Below are 15,326 nucleotides of genomic sequence, written 5' to 3'. Positions count from 1 at the left end.
ACCTCTCATGAATCTTTCACTTTATTCAGACTTACTAGTGTCTAACAACTGGAACACATCTTGCTTATTCTTGTCTTTGTACTCAGTTAATTTTATTTTGACTACAGGGGACATCTCTCATTCTTCTGGTTTAAATGCTAACCCTGCATCCTTTGAATTCTAGCGCAAGTCCCATCTCCTTGATGAAGCTTCCCCTAACCAGTCCGGCCTAGGTCATACTTTGTTTCCTGAATTTGTTGCCTTTAAAACTTTACTTAACAATTAATTATAGAGTGGTATCTTGATATTCATTAATTTGTTTGAGGACTCTTGACGAGTGATGAAACCAACGAGTAGGGAATGAATTTTTTCCCTAAGAAATAATGTAATTATAAATAATTCATAAAAGTTTCTCAGAACTTTCACATTTTGTTGGGTTAACATCAAGTGATGAAGTTATTTTGTAATACAGTCATGGATAAAAAAGCAATTAATTACATGAAAATAAAATGAAATTTAACTTCACTTTACCTTTACTGAGAGGGGTTCCTGGAATAATGGGTTGTTTTTGTCCTTTGCTCTGGAAGAGGACTATGACATCAGGGAGGTAATGCCATGACATGCTATTGAATTGCATTTAAATAAGGGGATGCTGTGCAAAATCACCAGTCTCACTTTCTCTTTCAGAACCATTTGGTTCCAGTGGCCAGATGTGGATCAGGACAGTTGGAAATGGCCTTGGATGCAGTGGGAGACTTTGGCTTTTTAAAGCCAATTGACTGAGGCAAAATCCATTTGGTAGTAAAAGAGAGATGAAGAGAAGAGTCAAGAACGGCCAATTTTGCTTAGTTAAAAAAATCAAGCTGCAAAGGCAGTGATTATGGCCACTAAGTAAGAAATGAAGCAAAGTATAGCCTCCTTATCATAGTCAAAAAAAAAATCAATGATCAGTGAAGCATTTTCTCTAGGAAATGCTATGCAAGTTCTAGCAAATGCAACAAGTCCCAAGCAAACTCAGAGTGCTGAAACATTTTTTCCTTGTCAAAATGCTATGAGTAATGGATTTGACAAGTTATGAAGCATATGAGTATCGAGGTACCACGGTGGATTTTTTTATATTTATGCCAACTCTCTGAAAGTGGAGGACTTATTGTGTCTTGTATGTCTTTTGTACTCATTCTGTTGTATATATGGCAAGTCCTCAATTAGTATTTATTAACCGAATGAATCTGTTAAAGATGAAATAAAGCAAGACTGTTAATACTAATTCAAACAAAGAACCCTTATCTGGATATGACAAATAAAAATGTTCTTATATTGTTAAAGGCTTAGGAACCTGAAAGGCTTTTTTTTGTTTGTTGGTTGGTTGGTTTTTAACCCCAATTCAATTAACAATTATTAAAGCAATTACTAAATACGAGTCATTTTGCTAAGGGTAGCGGAATAGAAAGACTTAGAACAAAATAGTCTCTTCTCTCATGAATACTTGGGTGAAGGAATACAACATGTATACAAATGTATACTAAATAATACAAAATAATTTTAACAAAGAGAGAAAACACACTTTCTTAACATCTGTTTTTAAGCATCTACTACTTTCAGCTCTCTTCTACCAATGAGCTTGATGTGTTTATATCTATTCTCTATCTTCTTTTAGACTCTAAGGGGATACTAAACTGTCTTTAAAAGAGAAAATACTGTTTTTACCACAAATGTTTCTAATACCCTGGGATACTATTTTTTATTAGGGAGTGATACAAATTGGCCTTTAAGAGTCTTCTGAAACATTTGAAAGCAAAACAGGAAAAAAAAATTAGTCTCCATATGTTTCCTTAATGTTATCTTTATATGACTTCATGAATACAAAAAGTTAAAATAAAAACTATCATATTACCTGAAGTGTTTGAATTTATTGATGCCATCACGGAATCTGCTTCCATCTGGAACAGAAAAAAAAGATAAATAATCTTATAAGTTTTTTAAGGGTAAAGTTTAATGATTGATTGTTGGGAAAATATGCAATTAATGAGAAACCAATATTGTATACTTAGTAGACAAATAATATACAATAACTCGGATGTGTTCTTATAAATTATAAAAATCTGTAAACATGAGCGTGCATTAATTAGACCATAACCCTCCTTGGCTATCGTTCTTCTATATCTATTGCCTTTCTTTAAAAAAAATAAGATATTTTTTCAGGTTGTTCAGGACATTGTGGATTAATAAGACTGCCCAAATCTCCAGGGTATAAAAAGTCCTGGACAGGAGATCTCACCCAACTAGAGAACCTTACAGCATCAGAACACCCATTCTTCCAATGGTATATAAATGTTGAGTGGTTTCATGAGGAATCTTTGACATTCAAGAGAGCTACTGATCCCTTTTATTAATTATCCACTAGCATATTAGTAAAATTATAAATTCCACAAAAACTATGTCTCTCAAACTATTTATTCATCACCCTAGGAGATACAGTGAAAAAGGCAAAGATTGAGAATCACACTTTTACTTAAGTAGCAAGGTAGGATGAAATGGAAAAGGACATTGCATTTGGAGTAAGAACTGCATTAAAATCCCAAATCCACCACTTAACACTTGTATGATCTTGCGCAGGGTTCTGGGCCTTAATTTGCACTTAAGTAAAAATAAATGACTGAATCTAAGATCCTATGAGTATGTAAATTTTATATTTCTTGTTTTCCTGTCTTCAAGTTTCAATTTCAATTTCATTAAGAAGTCTTTTCTAATCTTTCTTAATGTTAGAGCTTTCCCTTCAAGATAATCTCCAATTTATCCTGTTTTTATTTATCTTGTTCCACAGATCTCATACATGTGTATAAATCTATATATCATTAAGTACATAGACATATATGTGCATATATATATGTTTCTGGGACACACAGCCCCACACACAATCTCTTTGAATATTGTCTCCAACCATTAGATTGTGAGTTCCTTGAAGGAAGCGATGGCTTTTCTTTCTCTTGTAACATCAGTGTTTAGCATGGTGCTTGTGTCTGGTAAGTGATTCATAAATGCCTGTTGATTTGCTACAGCTACATAAATGTTCTTTATTCTCAAACTGGAGACTGATTGGTTTCCTAAGGAAAAAAGGTAAGGGGACTGAGGTATGCCTCTCCACTTTCTAGATTATTAAATAAGTATTCCTTAATTAAAAAAAAAGAAAAAAGATCCTATGTTGAAAACAAAAGCATAAAAAAGATCTGAAGAATCAGAGGAGAATCTTACTCTGGATCAGGAGGATGCAGAATGGAGGAAGAAATGGGTCCCTGACTATTTGGAACTTGGATTTAGATATAAAGTTTTTACTCAAGATAAGGAGCTCTACACTCTGGAAAGTAGCTGCATGTCCTCAAAGGAATTATGCTGCAGGTCTACAGGTGTTAGGAAGTAAAAGATAATTTCCTAGGGTCAGAATAAAAAGAGGTGGGCAGTGGGGGTGCTGAGGACCATTGAAGCAGTCACTTGTCTCTCTGATAACAATAATAGAAAGGTCTGCTGTCTTACTAGGGCAGAGGGAGAAAACATGGCGAAGAACCTTCAAGACTTATCAGACCTGATGACCCACATCTGGTAATTCATGGGGTGACAAATGATGCTGCTTGAAGGAATTAGAGATGAACTGCCAAAGATTAAAAAACTTTGTGACAGAAACTGAATTTTTTTTTACACAAATAGGTGGCATTATCATTACAGCTGGTTGTCCTTAGAAGGCAATGAATTAAGAAGAGAAAAGCAGATAAAATGATGTATGAGAATGGAATTTTTGAACCATGGTTCAAAAAAATAGGAATGACAAGCTATTGACCAGTTATGCAGAGTTCCTATCAAGGGCTGATTAGAATACATTTGCCTGGAGTGTAATCTCCTAAATGTAGACAAAAAAATTTTAAACTGAAAAGGAAGATGGAAGGAGGGAGTATGGGAAGGATACAAAAAAACTTCAATATTAACCAAGTCAGAGTTATACCATAGAGGAATACATAGCATAGGAAGGAGAACAGAACCTAGAAGTTTACAGGAGACAAAATTCAACAAGGAAAGTAGCAATAAATTCATGATCTCATGGGTTTATACACAAATACATACAGTAAGAGTAATATGTAAGATGAACTAGAGATACTAATTCTAGGATACTTATTTATTTATTTATCTTATAAAAACAGAGAGAGATAGAGAAAGGAAATAGACTAGAATTGGGATGAAATTAAAATACATAAGCAAAAACATAACATATGCATTAAGACATGTAGCTGCAAATGTGAATGGGATGGACACATCCAGTAATTTGGCCTGGCAGTGCTTAGGGTGCTCGGGCATTGTGGGATGGTTAAGGAATATGGGAGCTTAGACAGTTTGGTCTTCCATTCTCACTTCAGAAGACCTTAACTGTAATGGAGATATTTCCATTTTTTTTCCTTTTTCCTTCTCTAGATGAAAATAAAAATGCCTATAGAGTAAAATTTCTTCATTTTGAGGTTTTTGAGATGGGGAAAATCATGTCTTCAAACAATCAAATTGCTATTTGCCAATCCAATGACTCCTTTACTGTGTGATTTGGGGAAAAGATGAGGCACCAATAGGGAGAGCAGATAATAATTGAAGAAACAATGTTTTTTCTTTTTATTAAAATATTTTATTTGTTTTTCCAATTATATATAATGGTAGTTTTCACCATTTTTTGGTAAGATTTTGCAGTTTACTATTTTTCTCCCTTCCCTCCTCCCTCCCCAACAGAAAGCAATCTACTATAGAATTTACATCTGGATAAACATAGATCAATATTAAATGTATTGTAACAGAAGAATCAAATCCAAAAGGAAGAAAGAAAACAAAATGACAAAATTCATAAGACAACTTTTAAAAAATTGAAGATAATAAACTTTGGTCTTCATTTAAACTCCACAGTTCCTTTTCTAGCTATGGTGGGTATTTTCCATCACAAGTACCTTAAAAAATTGTCTTTGATTGTTGTGTTGCTAACATGAGCAAGTCCATCAGGGTTGATCATCACCCTATGTTTTTGTTAGTGTGTATAATTTCCTGGTTCTGCTCATTTCACTCAGCATAAGTTCATGTGAGTCTTTCCAGGCTTCTTTAAAATTCTGTCCCTCATGATTTCTTAAGGAACATAGTAAAAAAATAACTTTTTTAAGACCAACCAAAGGGACCATACATGTGATCTTAAGATTTAAAGCATAAAAGGAATCAAGGGATTATAACCCACTCATTTTATAGATGAAAAAAGTTTGGTATAGAGGATAAAACAACTTGTCTAGAGTTCCACAGCTCATAACAGATTTGAAATCTGAACCCAAATTCCAAACCCAAAGCCATTCTTCCTTTCATTATACCATTTCTTATATTACTTATTCCTTACAATTTTTAACTAATTTATAACAGATTTTTCAACAGTTAATAAGAGTCAGCAATAACATTTAATTTGGCATTCCTTTAAGAGAAGAGTTCCCTGTAAAGAAAACTTTTTAATATGTACTCCAGAATGTTTATTTTTCGGCTATCTAAATCCTGATAACACTTAAAACTTCTCCCTCTGCAATGAATATTTCAACCCACAATGAAACATTTATTTGGACCTCTAAATTTATAATATAGTCTCTGAATGAATATTATATATACGAGAACATGGCTAGTTTTATAATCCAAGTAAAATAACCCAAAAGAGTGAATGAAGAAAGGTCTGGATCTCAAGTTGACTGACAAATATCCATGAAAAGGAAAGAGAAATTCCTTTTAAAAAGCCCATAATAAAACAAGAATAAAATAGAAAATGCTCAAAATGAAGAAATGGAGTGATACAAACTAAAATATATGTACATGTGCATACTGTGCATACACACACACATATATAATGCTATAAGTAAAGCAGGTAAAGTGTTATTTGATCATTAATTAAAAAGCATTTATTAAGTGCTTACCAAGTGACAGGCACTGTGTTCTTGTTCAATTCAGTCTGAGTCTTTGTCGGAAAAGATACTGAAATAATTTGCTATTTTCCTTCTCTGAATCAAGGCAAACAGGGACAAATGACTTGGCTCAGTGTCATATAGCTAGTAAGTGTCTGAGGTCAGATTTGACTCAAGTCTTTCTAATTCCAGATCTGGAGCTCTATCAACATGATGCTGTGCCTTAGCACTATTGCAAAAGGAATGACAATTTAAAAAAAAAAAGCAATTAAAGACATTGGAAACTAAAAAAAAAAAGCCAGAATTACAATTGTTAAGAAAATCTAAAGAACAAACAAAGGAAGTTACAGGGAATTTAAAAAACAAACCAACTCAAAATTATAGGAGAAATGAAAGTTAGATTTAAAGATTTTTTTTGTTGTTCTTTATATCTTTTGGCAAACTTTAAGATGGTAAAAATACAGTCTATTTTAGAATGATTTTTTTTAATGAATCCAGAAACAATTATTAAATGTTTTCTACATTTAGCACTGTGCTAAGAGTTAGGGATACAAGAAAAAAGCAAAAACAGTTCCTGACTATAGGAGTTCACATTTTTATTCTTTTCTTTTTAAATTTTGAGTTCAAGATTCTCTCTTTCCTTCTTATTTCCTTATCCATCCATTGAGAAGGCAAATATATATAATAACAATTATATTCATAAAATTATGTAAAACATATTACAAAAAGAAAGAAAAGACAAAAATGATAAAATCATATATTTTTTTTAGATTTTTTGCAAGGCAAATGGGGTGAAGTGCCTTGCCCAAGGCCACATAGCCAGGTAATTATTAAGTGTCTGAGGCTGGATTTGAACTTAGGTACTCCTGACTCCAGGGCCCGTGCTCTATCTACTGCGCCACCTAGCCATCCCAAGAGAAAACTATATTTCAATTTGCACTTAAAGTTACTCAAATTGTCTCTGTGGAGGTGGAGAACATTTTTTTATCTTGAATTAATTGGGATGGTCTTGGATCATTGTGTCAATCAGAAAAGTCAAGACCTTCCTTTTCTTTTTGTGAGGCAATGATATTAGATGACTTGTCCAAGGTAACACAGATAGTAAATACCATGTGTCTGAGGTCTCATTTGAACTCATGTCCTCCTGACTCCAGGACCAGTGCTCTACCCACTGAGCTCCATAGTTGCCCCACAATAGCCAAGTGTTTCACAGTTGATCATCATTACAACAATGCTGTTACTGTGGACAATGATCTCCTGGTTCTTCTCCAATTCTTTGCTAGTACATTGAAAATATTTTTTGTACAAATAGGTTCTTTTTTTTCTTTTTTGATCTCTCTAGGGCACAAAACTAGTGTTGATATTGCTAGGTCAAAGGGTATGGACAGTTCCATATTGTTCTCCAGAATGGTTGGTTTCACAGGTTCACCATTAGATCATTAATTACCTATTTTCCCTCATCCCCTCCAACATTTGTCATTTCTAATAAGTATGACTTGGCACTTCAGATTTATTTTAATTTGTTATTCTTTAATCAATAGTGACATAGAGCATTTTTCATAAGAATACAGATGGCTTTGATTTCTTCTTCTGAAAACTGTTCATATTATTTGACCATTTATCAAATGGGAAGTGATTCTTATTTTTATAAAGTTGACTCAAATTCCTATATATTTGAAAAATAAAGTTTTTCTCAGAGAAAGGTAATGTAAAAATTTGCTTCTATTACTTCACTGTCTATGGTACCTTTTACCAAAATAGTTTCATTGATTATCTCATTCATTTTGGTTTATTTTTGCCTTTGCTTTGTTTGAAATCATGATTGCTACCCCTGTCTGTTCTCTTCACTACAGCTGCAGCATAATACACTCTGGTCCATCCATTTATTTCAATTCTCTATGTCTCTAACATCTAACAGAAGACCAGACTTATTTCCTTCCTTTGTTTGGAGATGGTGGGAAGTTACACTAAGTCTAAATTCATGAAATCTTGGTTAAGATGAATGCAACATGGTTAGGGTGAAAACTAAAGAAAGCTAGATTACTTAACATCTTCTATTAGGCAAATAATATTTAGATAACAGACACTGGAAAAAATTTTGCATTTGGAGCCAGAGAAGGCCCCTCCCATATTTTCCAATGGGCTAAGGCAAGAAACTTAATTTACTTGAACTTATTATCTCATCTGTTCAACAGGGATAAAACTATCTAAAGTACCAATAATATCAAGCAGCTGTGGTAAGCCTCAAATGATGAAAAGGATGTAAAAATTAAGCTATATATTATTATCATTCCTCACTAGGATAATCAAGTTCATGATCACCAATAACTGTTAGAGGTTAAATATTCTCACATATGACTTAAACATATGAAAGAATATCTATGTAAAGATATTAAACAAAAAATCTATTAAACAAATACAATATAATAGAACATCAAAATGAATTCAAGAAAATAATACATAAATGGAAGGTTGCTCTCCATTAATATTTAGCTACAGTGGTTTGCAAAGTAACTGGGACAAAGTAAAACTAAATTTAGACTTACAGGTAAATCATATAAAACTTAACATATTTGAAAAATTTAATATGCAATATGACCTCCTTTTTCTGCAATCACTTGTTTTACATAATGTTGCATTAAGTACACAAAATTTTGATAAATAATTTTAATTATTCGTCATGAAACCACACTTAGCACCCTAGATAATTATTAAGTATACATTTGATGAACAACCTATCTTTCTACTTATAACCTTGATTATAGCCCTTAAGTTTTCAATTTAAAGAAGGTCACTGAAGCATGTTTGTCTGTACCTTTTGGAAGAATATTATAACCTCTGGTGATGACATGCAGGCTGCAGGCAGTACTAATTCTGTTTGGGAATTCCCATAAATCTGGTACCTCTGAAGGTCTTTGTTATCTGAAGATTAATCTGATTGTTTCACTGCAAATTTGTCAGTCAAAAAATGTCTATACTAGGTTCTCTACTATGTCCTGGGAATACAAAAAGAGGCTAAAGACACTCCTGCCTTTAAGGGGCTCACAATCTAATGAAAGTCAAGCAAATAAATATATACAAATTATATAAGGAACAAATAAACAACTGAGAAAAAGGAGATACTAGAATTTAAATGGCTTGGAAAAAGACTTCCTATGGAGGCTGAGATTTTAGTTGGAACTTAATGGAAGCCAGTAAGCAGAGATGAGGGAGAGAAACATTTCAGGTATGGGAGGTAGCCAAAGACAATGCCTGAGAAATGGAGTGACTTGTTCAACAAACAGCAAGGAAACCAGTGTCACTGGATTGAAGAGTATAAGTTGGGAAATAAGGTGCAAGAAGACTGGAGAAGTATGAGGGAGCTAGGTTATAAAGGACTTTGAATGTCAGAAGATTTTGCATTTGATCCTGGAGGTGACAGGAAGACACTTAATTAGGAGGATGATATTCACTTTTAAGAAAATCACAGGACTTCTGGAGTGGAGTGAAGATAGTGGCATGAAGCTAGCATTGTCCTAGAGCTTTTCCCTACAAAATGTTAAATGGAGCTTCTACACAGATAACAAAGCTACAGATCCCACAATAAAAAAAAAAAAAGATTTAAACATGTTTTCACCTGGAGACATCATGGAAGATCATCAGTGAAGGTCTGTCTCTTCTGGGAGGGAAAAAAAGGAAAGTAAAGCCCAGCTAGGCAGGAGAGCAGGCAAGTCAATGGGAGGCTTTTAGCCATAGTACAGCCCAGGTCCTGACAGCTAGAGAGCAGCACAGATCCCGGCAGCTAGATAGCAAGTCAGGAGGGAGGATCCCAGCCCCAGACAGTCTGAATCCTGGGAACACCAAGACAAAAGACAAGACTGGGTTGGGAATAAACCATTGCATAAGAAGCAGAGCTTGAATATAAATGGAGGAAAAAACCTCTGCAGAGGCAACATCTTGGCTAGCGATAAGCCAGAGAGCAGAACCCAGGCCCCAGCCCCATACCTAAGGAGCAGAGCTCAACAATCAAAATCAGCAAAAAAACTAAAAGAGCGATAAGCTATTATACAGGTAGCATTCACTATAGGGAGCTACTCTGCAGTTACAAATGGCATCTCAGAAGAAAAAAGCTGTGACCTATTACATACAAGGGAAGTTTCAAAAGAGTCTATGAATTGGACTCAAATTCAAAATCTCAAAGAAAAGATTTAAAAACAAAGAAGAGAGGAAGAAGACAAATGGAAAAAAGAAATGAGAGTCATGCAGGAAAATTTTGAAAAATTGACCAAAGAAAGAAATTCCTTTAAAAGTAAAAATTACCAACTGGAAAAAAAATGTAACTCTTCAAAAAGTAAAATTGACCAGGTGGAAAAGGAATGCAACTCATCCAAAACTCAAATCAACCAACTAGAAAGGGATGCAAGTTAGCAAAAAGAAAAATTCAGCAACTGGCAAAGGAAACATAAAAGCTAACTGAAAAAAATAAAACCTTAAAAATGGGAGCCAAGTCTATTGAGCCCATTAGACATAAAGAGATTGGAAAGTGATCTTATCTTAATTCATACTTTAATTAATAAGGGTTAAAAGTACCAAGCTGAGGTGCTAAAGGGACAGTGGGAAAGAATATACCCCATTACTTTGGTTGGGGAGGACTGTAGGGCTATGGTTGGAGAATTATAGAGATAGAGGGAAAGAATCTACTTAGAGGGACTTGACATGAAAACATCATGAAGAGATTTTGCTTTGATCTTCTTCCATAATGAAGGACAAGAACCAGCCAAACCTATACCCTCTAAGTACAGTCTCTACAATTATATTCAACTCTTTAACTATCCTAAGAGAAATACAGTTCTCAAAGAGACTTTGGCTACTATTGGAGGGACTATGCTTGGCAGATACAAATGGATCATGAAATGATTTGGCTTTGCATGATTCTCTGGCTCATGAGGATTATGTATCCATAGAGGATACTTGAAAAAGGTGGTAATATATAAAGTGATTATAATTTGATGTGATTCATGACTTTTGAGAATATATTTCTAATGAGACATAAGAGGGGAGGGCCCTTAGTGACTATGAGGCAAAGCTTCTTATCAATCAATCAAGAAATTAATCAATCAAACTTTGAGAATAGTATTGCTATCAAGTCAGATAAAAGAAGTATATTTTGACAAAGGGGAAGTAAGTATAAGACAGAGTTAAAACAATAAAAAGATGAAAAGAAGGACTATACTAGGAGAAGGTTAGTTATTAGTGGATAAATACTAGCAGGTAAAGAGGCATAAAGACCTATTATATAGAGGGAAAGAAGGGAGGGAGGGAACACTGAGTAAATTATACTCAATAGATTGGGGCCAGAGTCAGACTATCATACAATCGCATTTGGGTACAGAGAGGGAATAACATACATTCCCAATTATTCTATAGTGGAGGATAATTGGAAAGGGAAAGAAAAGGAAAGAAAAGGACTAATAAAAGATGTGAAGGTATATGTGAAAATAAACTTAAATTTAAAATTTAAAATAAAAGTTAAAGGGAAAAAAGGAGCAAAACATTAGGGAGAAGGAATAAGAGTAAAGAAAAAAGTATAAATGAGAAAAGATAGCATGGAGGAAAATAAGAAATTAGTCATCTTAATGATAACTATAAATAAGATGAACTCTCCTATAAAATGGAAGCATATAGAAGAATGAATTAAAAACCAGAATAATCCTACAATATATTGTTTACAAGAAAGACATTTTAAGTACAGATATACAAACACAGGTAAAAGAATGAAACCAAATATATTGTGCTTCAGGGAAAGTAAAAGAATGAGGAATAACAATCCTGATCTCAGACAAAGCAAAAACAAAAACAGATCTCATTAAAAGGGCTAATGAAGAAAATCATATCTTCTTAAAAAGTACCATAGGCAATGAAGTTATATCACTATTAAACATATGCACCTGGTGGTATATCCAAACTATTTTGGGAGAAATTGAACAAATTACAAGGAGACATACATAGAAAAACTGTAATAGTGGGACATCTCAATCTCCCTCTCTCAGAACTAGATAAATTTAACCACAAAATAAAAAAGAAAGAAGTTAAAAAGGTGAATAAAATCCTATAAAACTTAGATATGACAGAACTTTGGAGAAAATTAAATAGAAATAGAAAAGAATACACATTTTTCTCCTCAGTCCATGGCACCTATATTGACCATACACTAGGGCATAAAAACCTTATAATTAAATTTAGACAGAAATAATAAATGCATACTTTTCAAGATTATGCTATAGTAAAAATTATACATAATAGAGGATCATGAAAAGGTAAACTAAAAATTAATTGGAAACTAAATAACTTAATTTTAAAGAATGAGTGGATCAAACAACAAATCATAGAAACAAGCAATCATTTCATCCAAGAAAATAACAATAAGACATCATACCAAAATTTATGAGATGCAGCCAAACTAATTTTTATAGGAAATTTTATATCCCTAAATGCTTACATGAATAAAATAGAAAAAGAGATCAATGAATTGGGTATGAAATCAAAAAAGCTAGAAAAAGAACAAATTAAAGATTCCTAATTAAATGCCAAATTAGAAATTCTGAAAATCAAAGAAGAGATAATAAAATTGAAAGCAAGGAAACCATTGATCTAATAAATAAAATAGAGATGGCTTTATGAAAAAAACTCCATAAAATAGATAAATATTTGTTTAATCTGATTTTTTTAAAAAAGAAAAATATCAAATTACCAGTATCAAAAATGAAAAGGATGAACTCACCACCAATGAGGAGGAAATTATAAGATAATTCAGAGCTATTTTGCCCAACTGTATTTGACAACCTGAGTGAAATGGATGAATTTTTATAAAAATACAAATTACCCAGATTAATAGAAGAAGAAATAAAATACTTAAATAATCCCATTTCAGAAAAAGAAATTGAAGAAAACATCAATAAACTACCTAATTAAAAAAATCTTAAAGTCCAGATGGATTTACAAGTGAATTCTACCAAACATTTAAGGAACAATTAATTCCATTTCTACAAAAACTATTTAAAAAATTTTTTTTATTTATTTAAGGCAATGGGGTCAAGTGACTTGCCCAAGGTCACACAGCTAGGCAATTATTCAGTGTCTGAGGCCAGATTTGAACTCAGGTCCTACAGACTCTTGGGTCAGTGCTCTATCCATACAAAAACTATTTAAAAAAATAGAAGGAGCTCTACCAAATTTCTTTCATGACATTAATATGGTGTTAATACCTAAACCAGGAAGAGTCAAAATAGATAAAGAAAATTATAGAGCAATCTCCCTAATGAACATTGATGCAAAAGTCTGAAATAAAATTTTATCAAAGAGCTTACTACAAGTTATTACTAGGATAATACAACATGATCCAGTATTATTTACATCAGGTAGAAAGGGATAGTTCAATATTAGGAAAACACACAACATAACTGAACATATCAATAGCAAAACCAATAGAATCATATGACAATCTTAATAGATGCTAAAAAAAAGCCTTTGACAAAATACCATTCCTGATTAAAAACACTAGAAAATATAGAAATAAATGGAGTTTTCCTTAAAATAATAGGCAGTATCTATCTAAAAACATCAACAAATATTATATGTAATAGGGATAAACTAGGGACATTTACAATAAGATCAGGGTGAACAAGGATACCTATACTATTGAATATAGAATTAGAAATGTTAGTTTTAGCTATAAGAGAAGATATTGAAGGAATTAGAATTGGCAATGCCACAGCAAAACTTTTACTCTCTGCAGATGATATGATGGTATACTAAGAGAATGCTAGAAAAAACATCTAAAAAACTACTTGAAAAAATTAAATTCAGCAAATTAGGATATAAAATAAACCATATAAATCATCAGCATTTCTATATATGAATAACAAAGGCTAAGGAAGAGAAATTCTATTTAACTGCAGAGAACATTCTATACTTGGGAATCTACCTCCCAAGACAAACCCCAAAACACTTTTCACAAAAATAAAGTCAGATCTAAACAACTAGAACAATGTCAATTGCTCATGTTAGGTCAAGCTAATCTAATATAAATGACAATTCTATCCAAATGAAAATATTATTTAGTGCTAGAACAATCAAATAACAAATAACTACTTTCTCAAGTTAGAAAAACTAACAAAATTCATCTGGAACAACAAAAGATCAAGAATATTAAGGGAACTGATGAAAAAAAGAATGAAATGGAAGGTGGCCTAGCTGAATCATATCTAAAACTACACAATAAAGCATCAGTCATCAAGACCGCCTACTGGTTCAGAAATAGAGTAATGTATTAATGGATTAGGATAGGTTCAAAAGAAACTGCAGTAAGGGGACTTCCGGCCAAGATGGTGGAGAGAAGACAGGCACAGTGCTAAAGTCTCTTCCCCATCTATCACATGAAACAAACCTCTTAAAAGAAATCTGACCCACAAAGCCCAGAAAGAAAAGCCAGGAGAAAGAACATCTACCTCAGGATTTGTCTCCGGCCTCAGCTTTGGCTGAATTTGGGCAGGTGAGTCTGGGCTCAGAGGGAGGATCAGCCCTGGATCAGCCAGATTGACAGCTGAATTGGAACCAGGAGTCTGAGGGCCAGAGAGCCGGATCTGCTGGATTAGCAGTGGGGCACGACAGGGGCTTGGGTCGGCAGGGGAGCAGAGGAGCTGGTGTTGGTACTGTCCCCCTGGAGCTTGGGGATGGGACTGGGGGGAAGAGTTCTGGTGCAGGAGAGCTGTGGACACCATCCTGGGCTCCTCTGGTCCCATTACAACTCAGACCTCCTCCCAAACAAACAAATGCAAACTACTTCTGCCTCAGGCCCAGGTGTGTGAGCAGAAGAACCAGCCCAGCTGAGGAATGACCTCAGGCCAGGGTAAAGACCACCACTGATTGAAGGCAAAAGAATTCAATAGCTCCAACTCCTCCCTTTAAGCAAAGGGAGAAGGCTTCAGTCAAGATCACAGACACTCCAGAGAAAGCAACCTACACCTCCTACTGGCTAGCCAGAGGAAACTGCACTCAGTGAGTAAAGCCTTTAGTGATCCCAAGCCCTGGTGAACCAGCCCCCACCTCCCAACTCAAGGTCTTAGCAAAATGAAGAAAGGTCAGCAGAAAAGGTGGATCCATAGAAAAATTCTTGGAAGGGAAAGACCCTAACTCAGAGAGACCTGGAACCTCTGAGGAGAATACAATCTGGTCTCCAGCACAGAAAGACTTCCTTGAAGAAATAAGGGAGGAGCTTAAAAATTTGGGAGAGACAATTAGCACCTAGCAACAAGAAAATAAAACCTTAGAAAGTACAATTGGACAAATGCAAAAGGGGAGGGCAACAAAAATGTGCATACCCTTTGACCCAGCAATACCACTACTGGGTCTATACCC

At 34.0% G+C, this 15,326-nt stretch overlaps 1 protein-coding gene across 6 annotated transcripts in view; it reads right to left on the bottom strand.

Moving 5' to 3' along the window:
• EFCAB11 (EF-hand calcium binding domain 11) overlaps window positions 1-15,326 on the bottom strand; it is a 171,360-nt gene that overhangs the window by 132,664 nt on the left and 23,370 nt on the right. For all 6 annotated transcript variants that reach the window (XM_074235530.1, XM_074235531.1, XM_074235535.1 and 3 more), the window contains exon 3: window positions 1,874-1,919. In XM_074235530.1, coding sequence (XP_074091631.1) covers window positions 1,874-1,919 — 46 coding nt within the window. The remainder of the gene's footprint in view (window positions 1-1,873; window positions 1,920-15,326) is intronic.

The sequence above is a fragment of the Macrotis lagotis genome, chromosome 4 (genome assembly GCF_037893015.1).
Source record: "Macrotis lagotis isolate mMagLag1 chromosome 4, bilby.v1.9.chrom.fasta, whole genome shotgun sequence".
Taxonomy (NCBI): Eukaryota; Metazoa; Chordata; class Mammalia; order Peramelemorphia; family Peramelidae; genus Macrotis; species Macrotis lagotis.
This window is presented reverse-complemented; position numbering and strand designations above follow the sequence as displayed.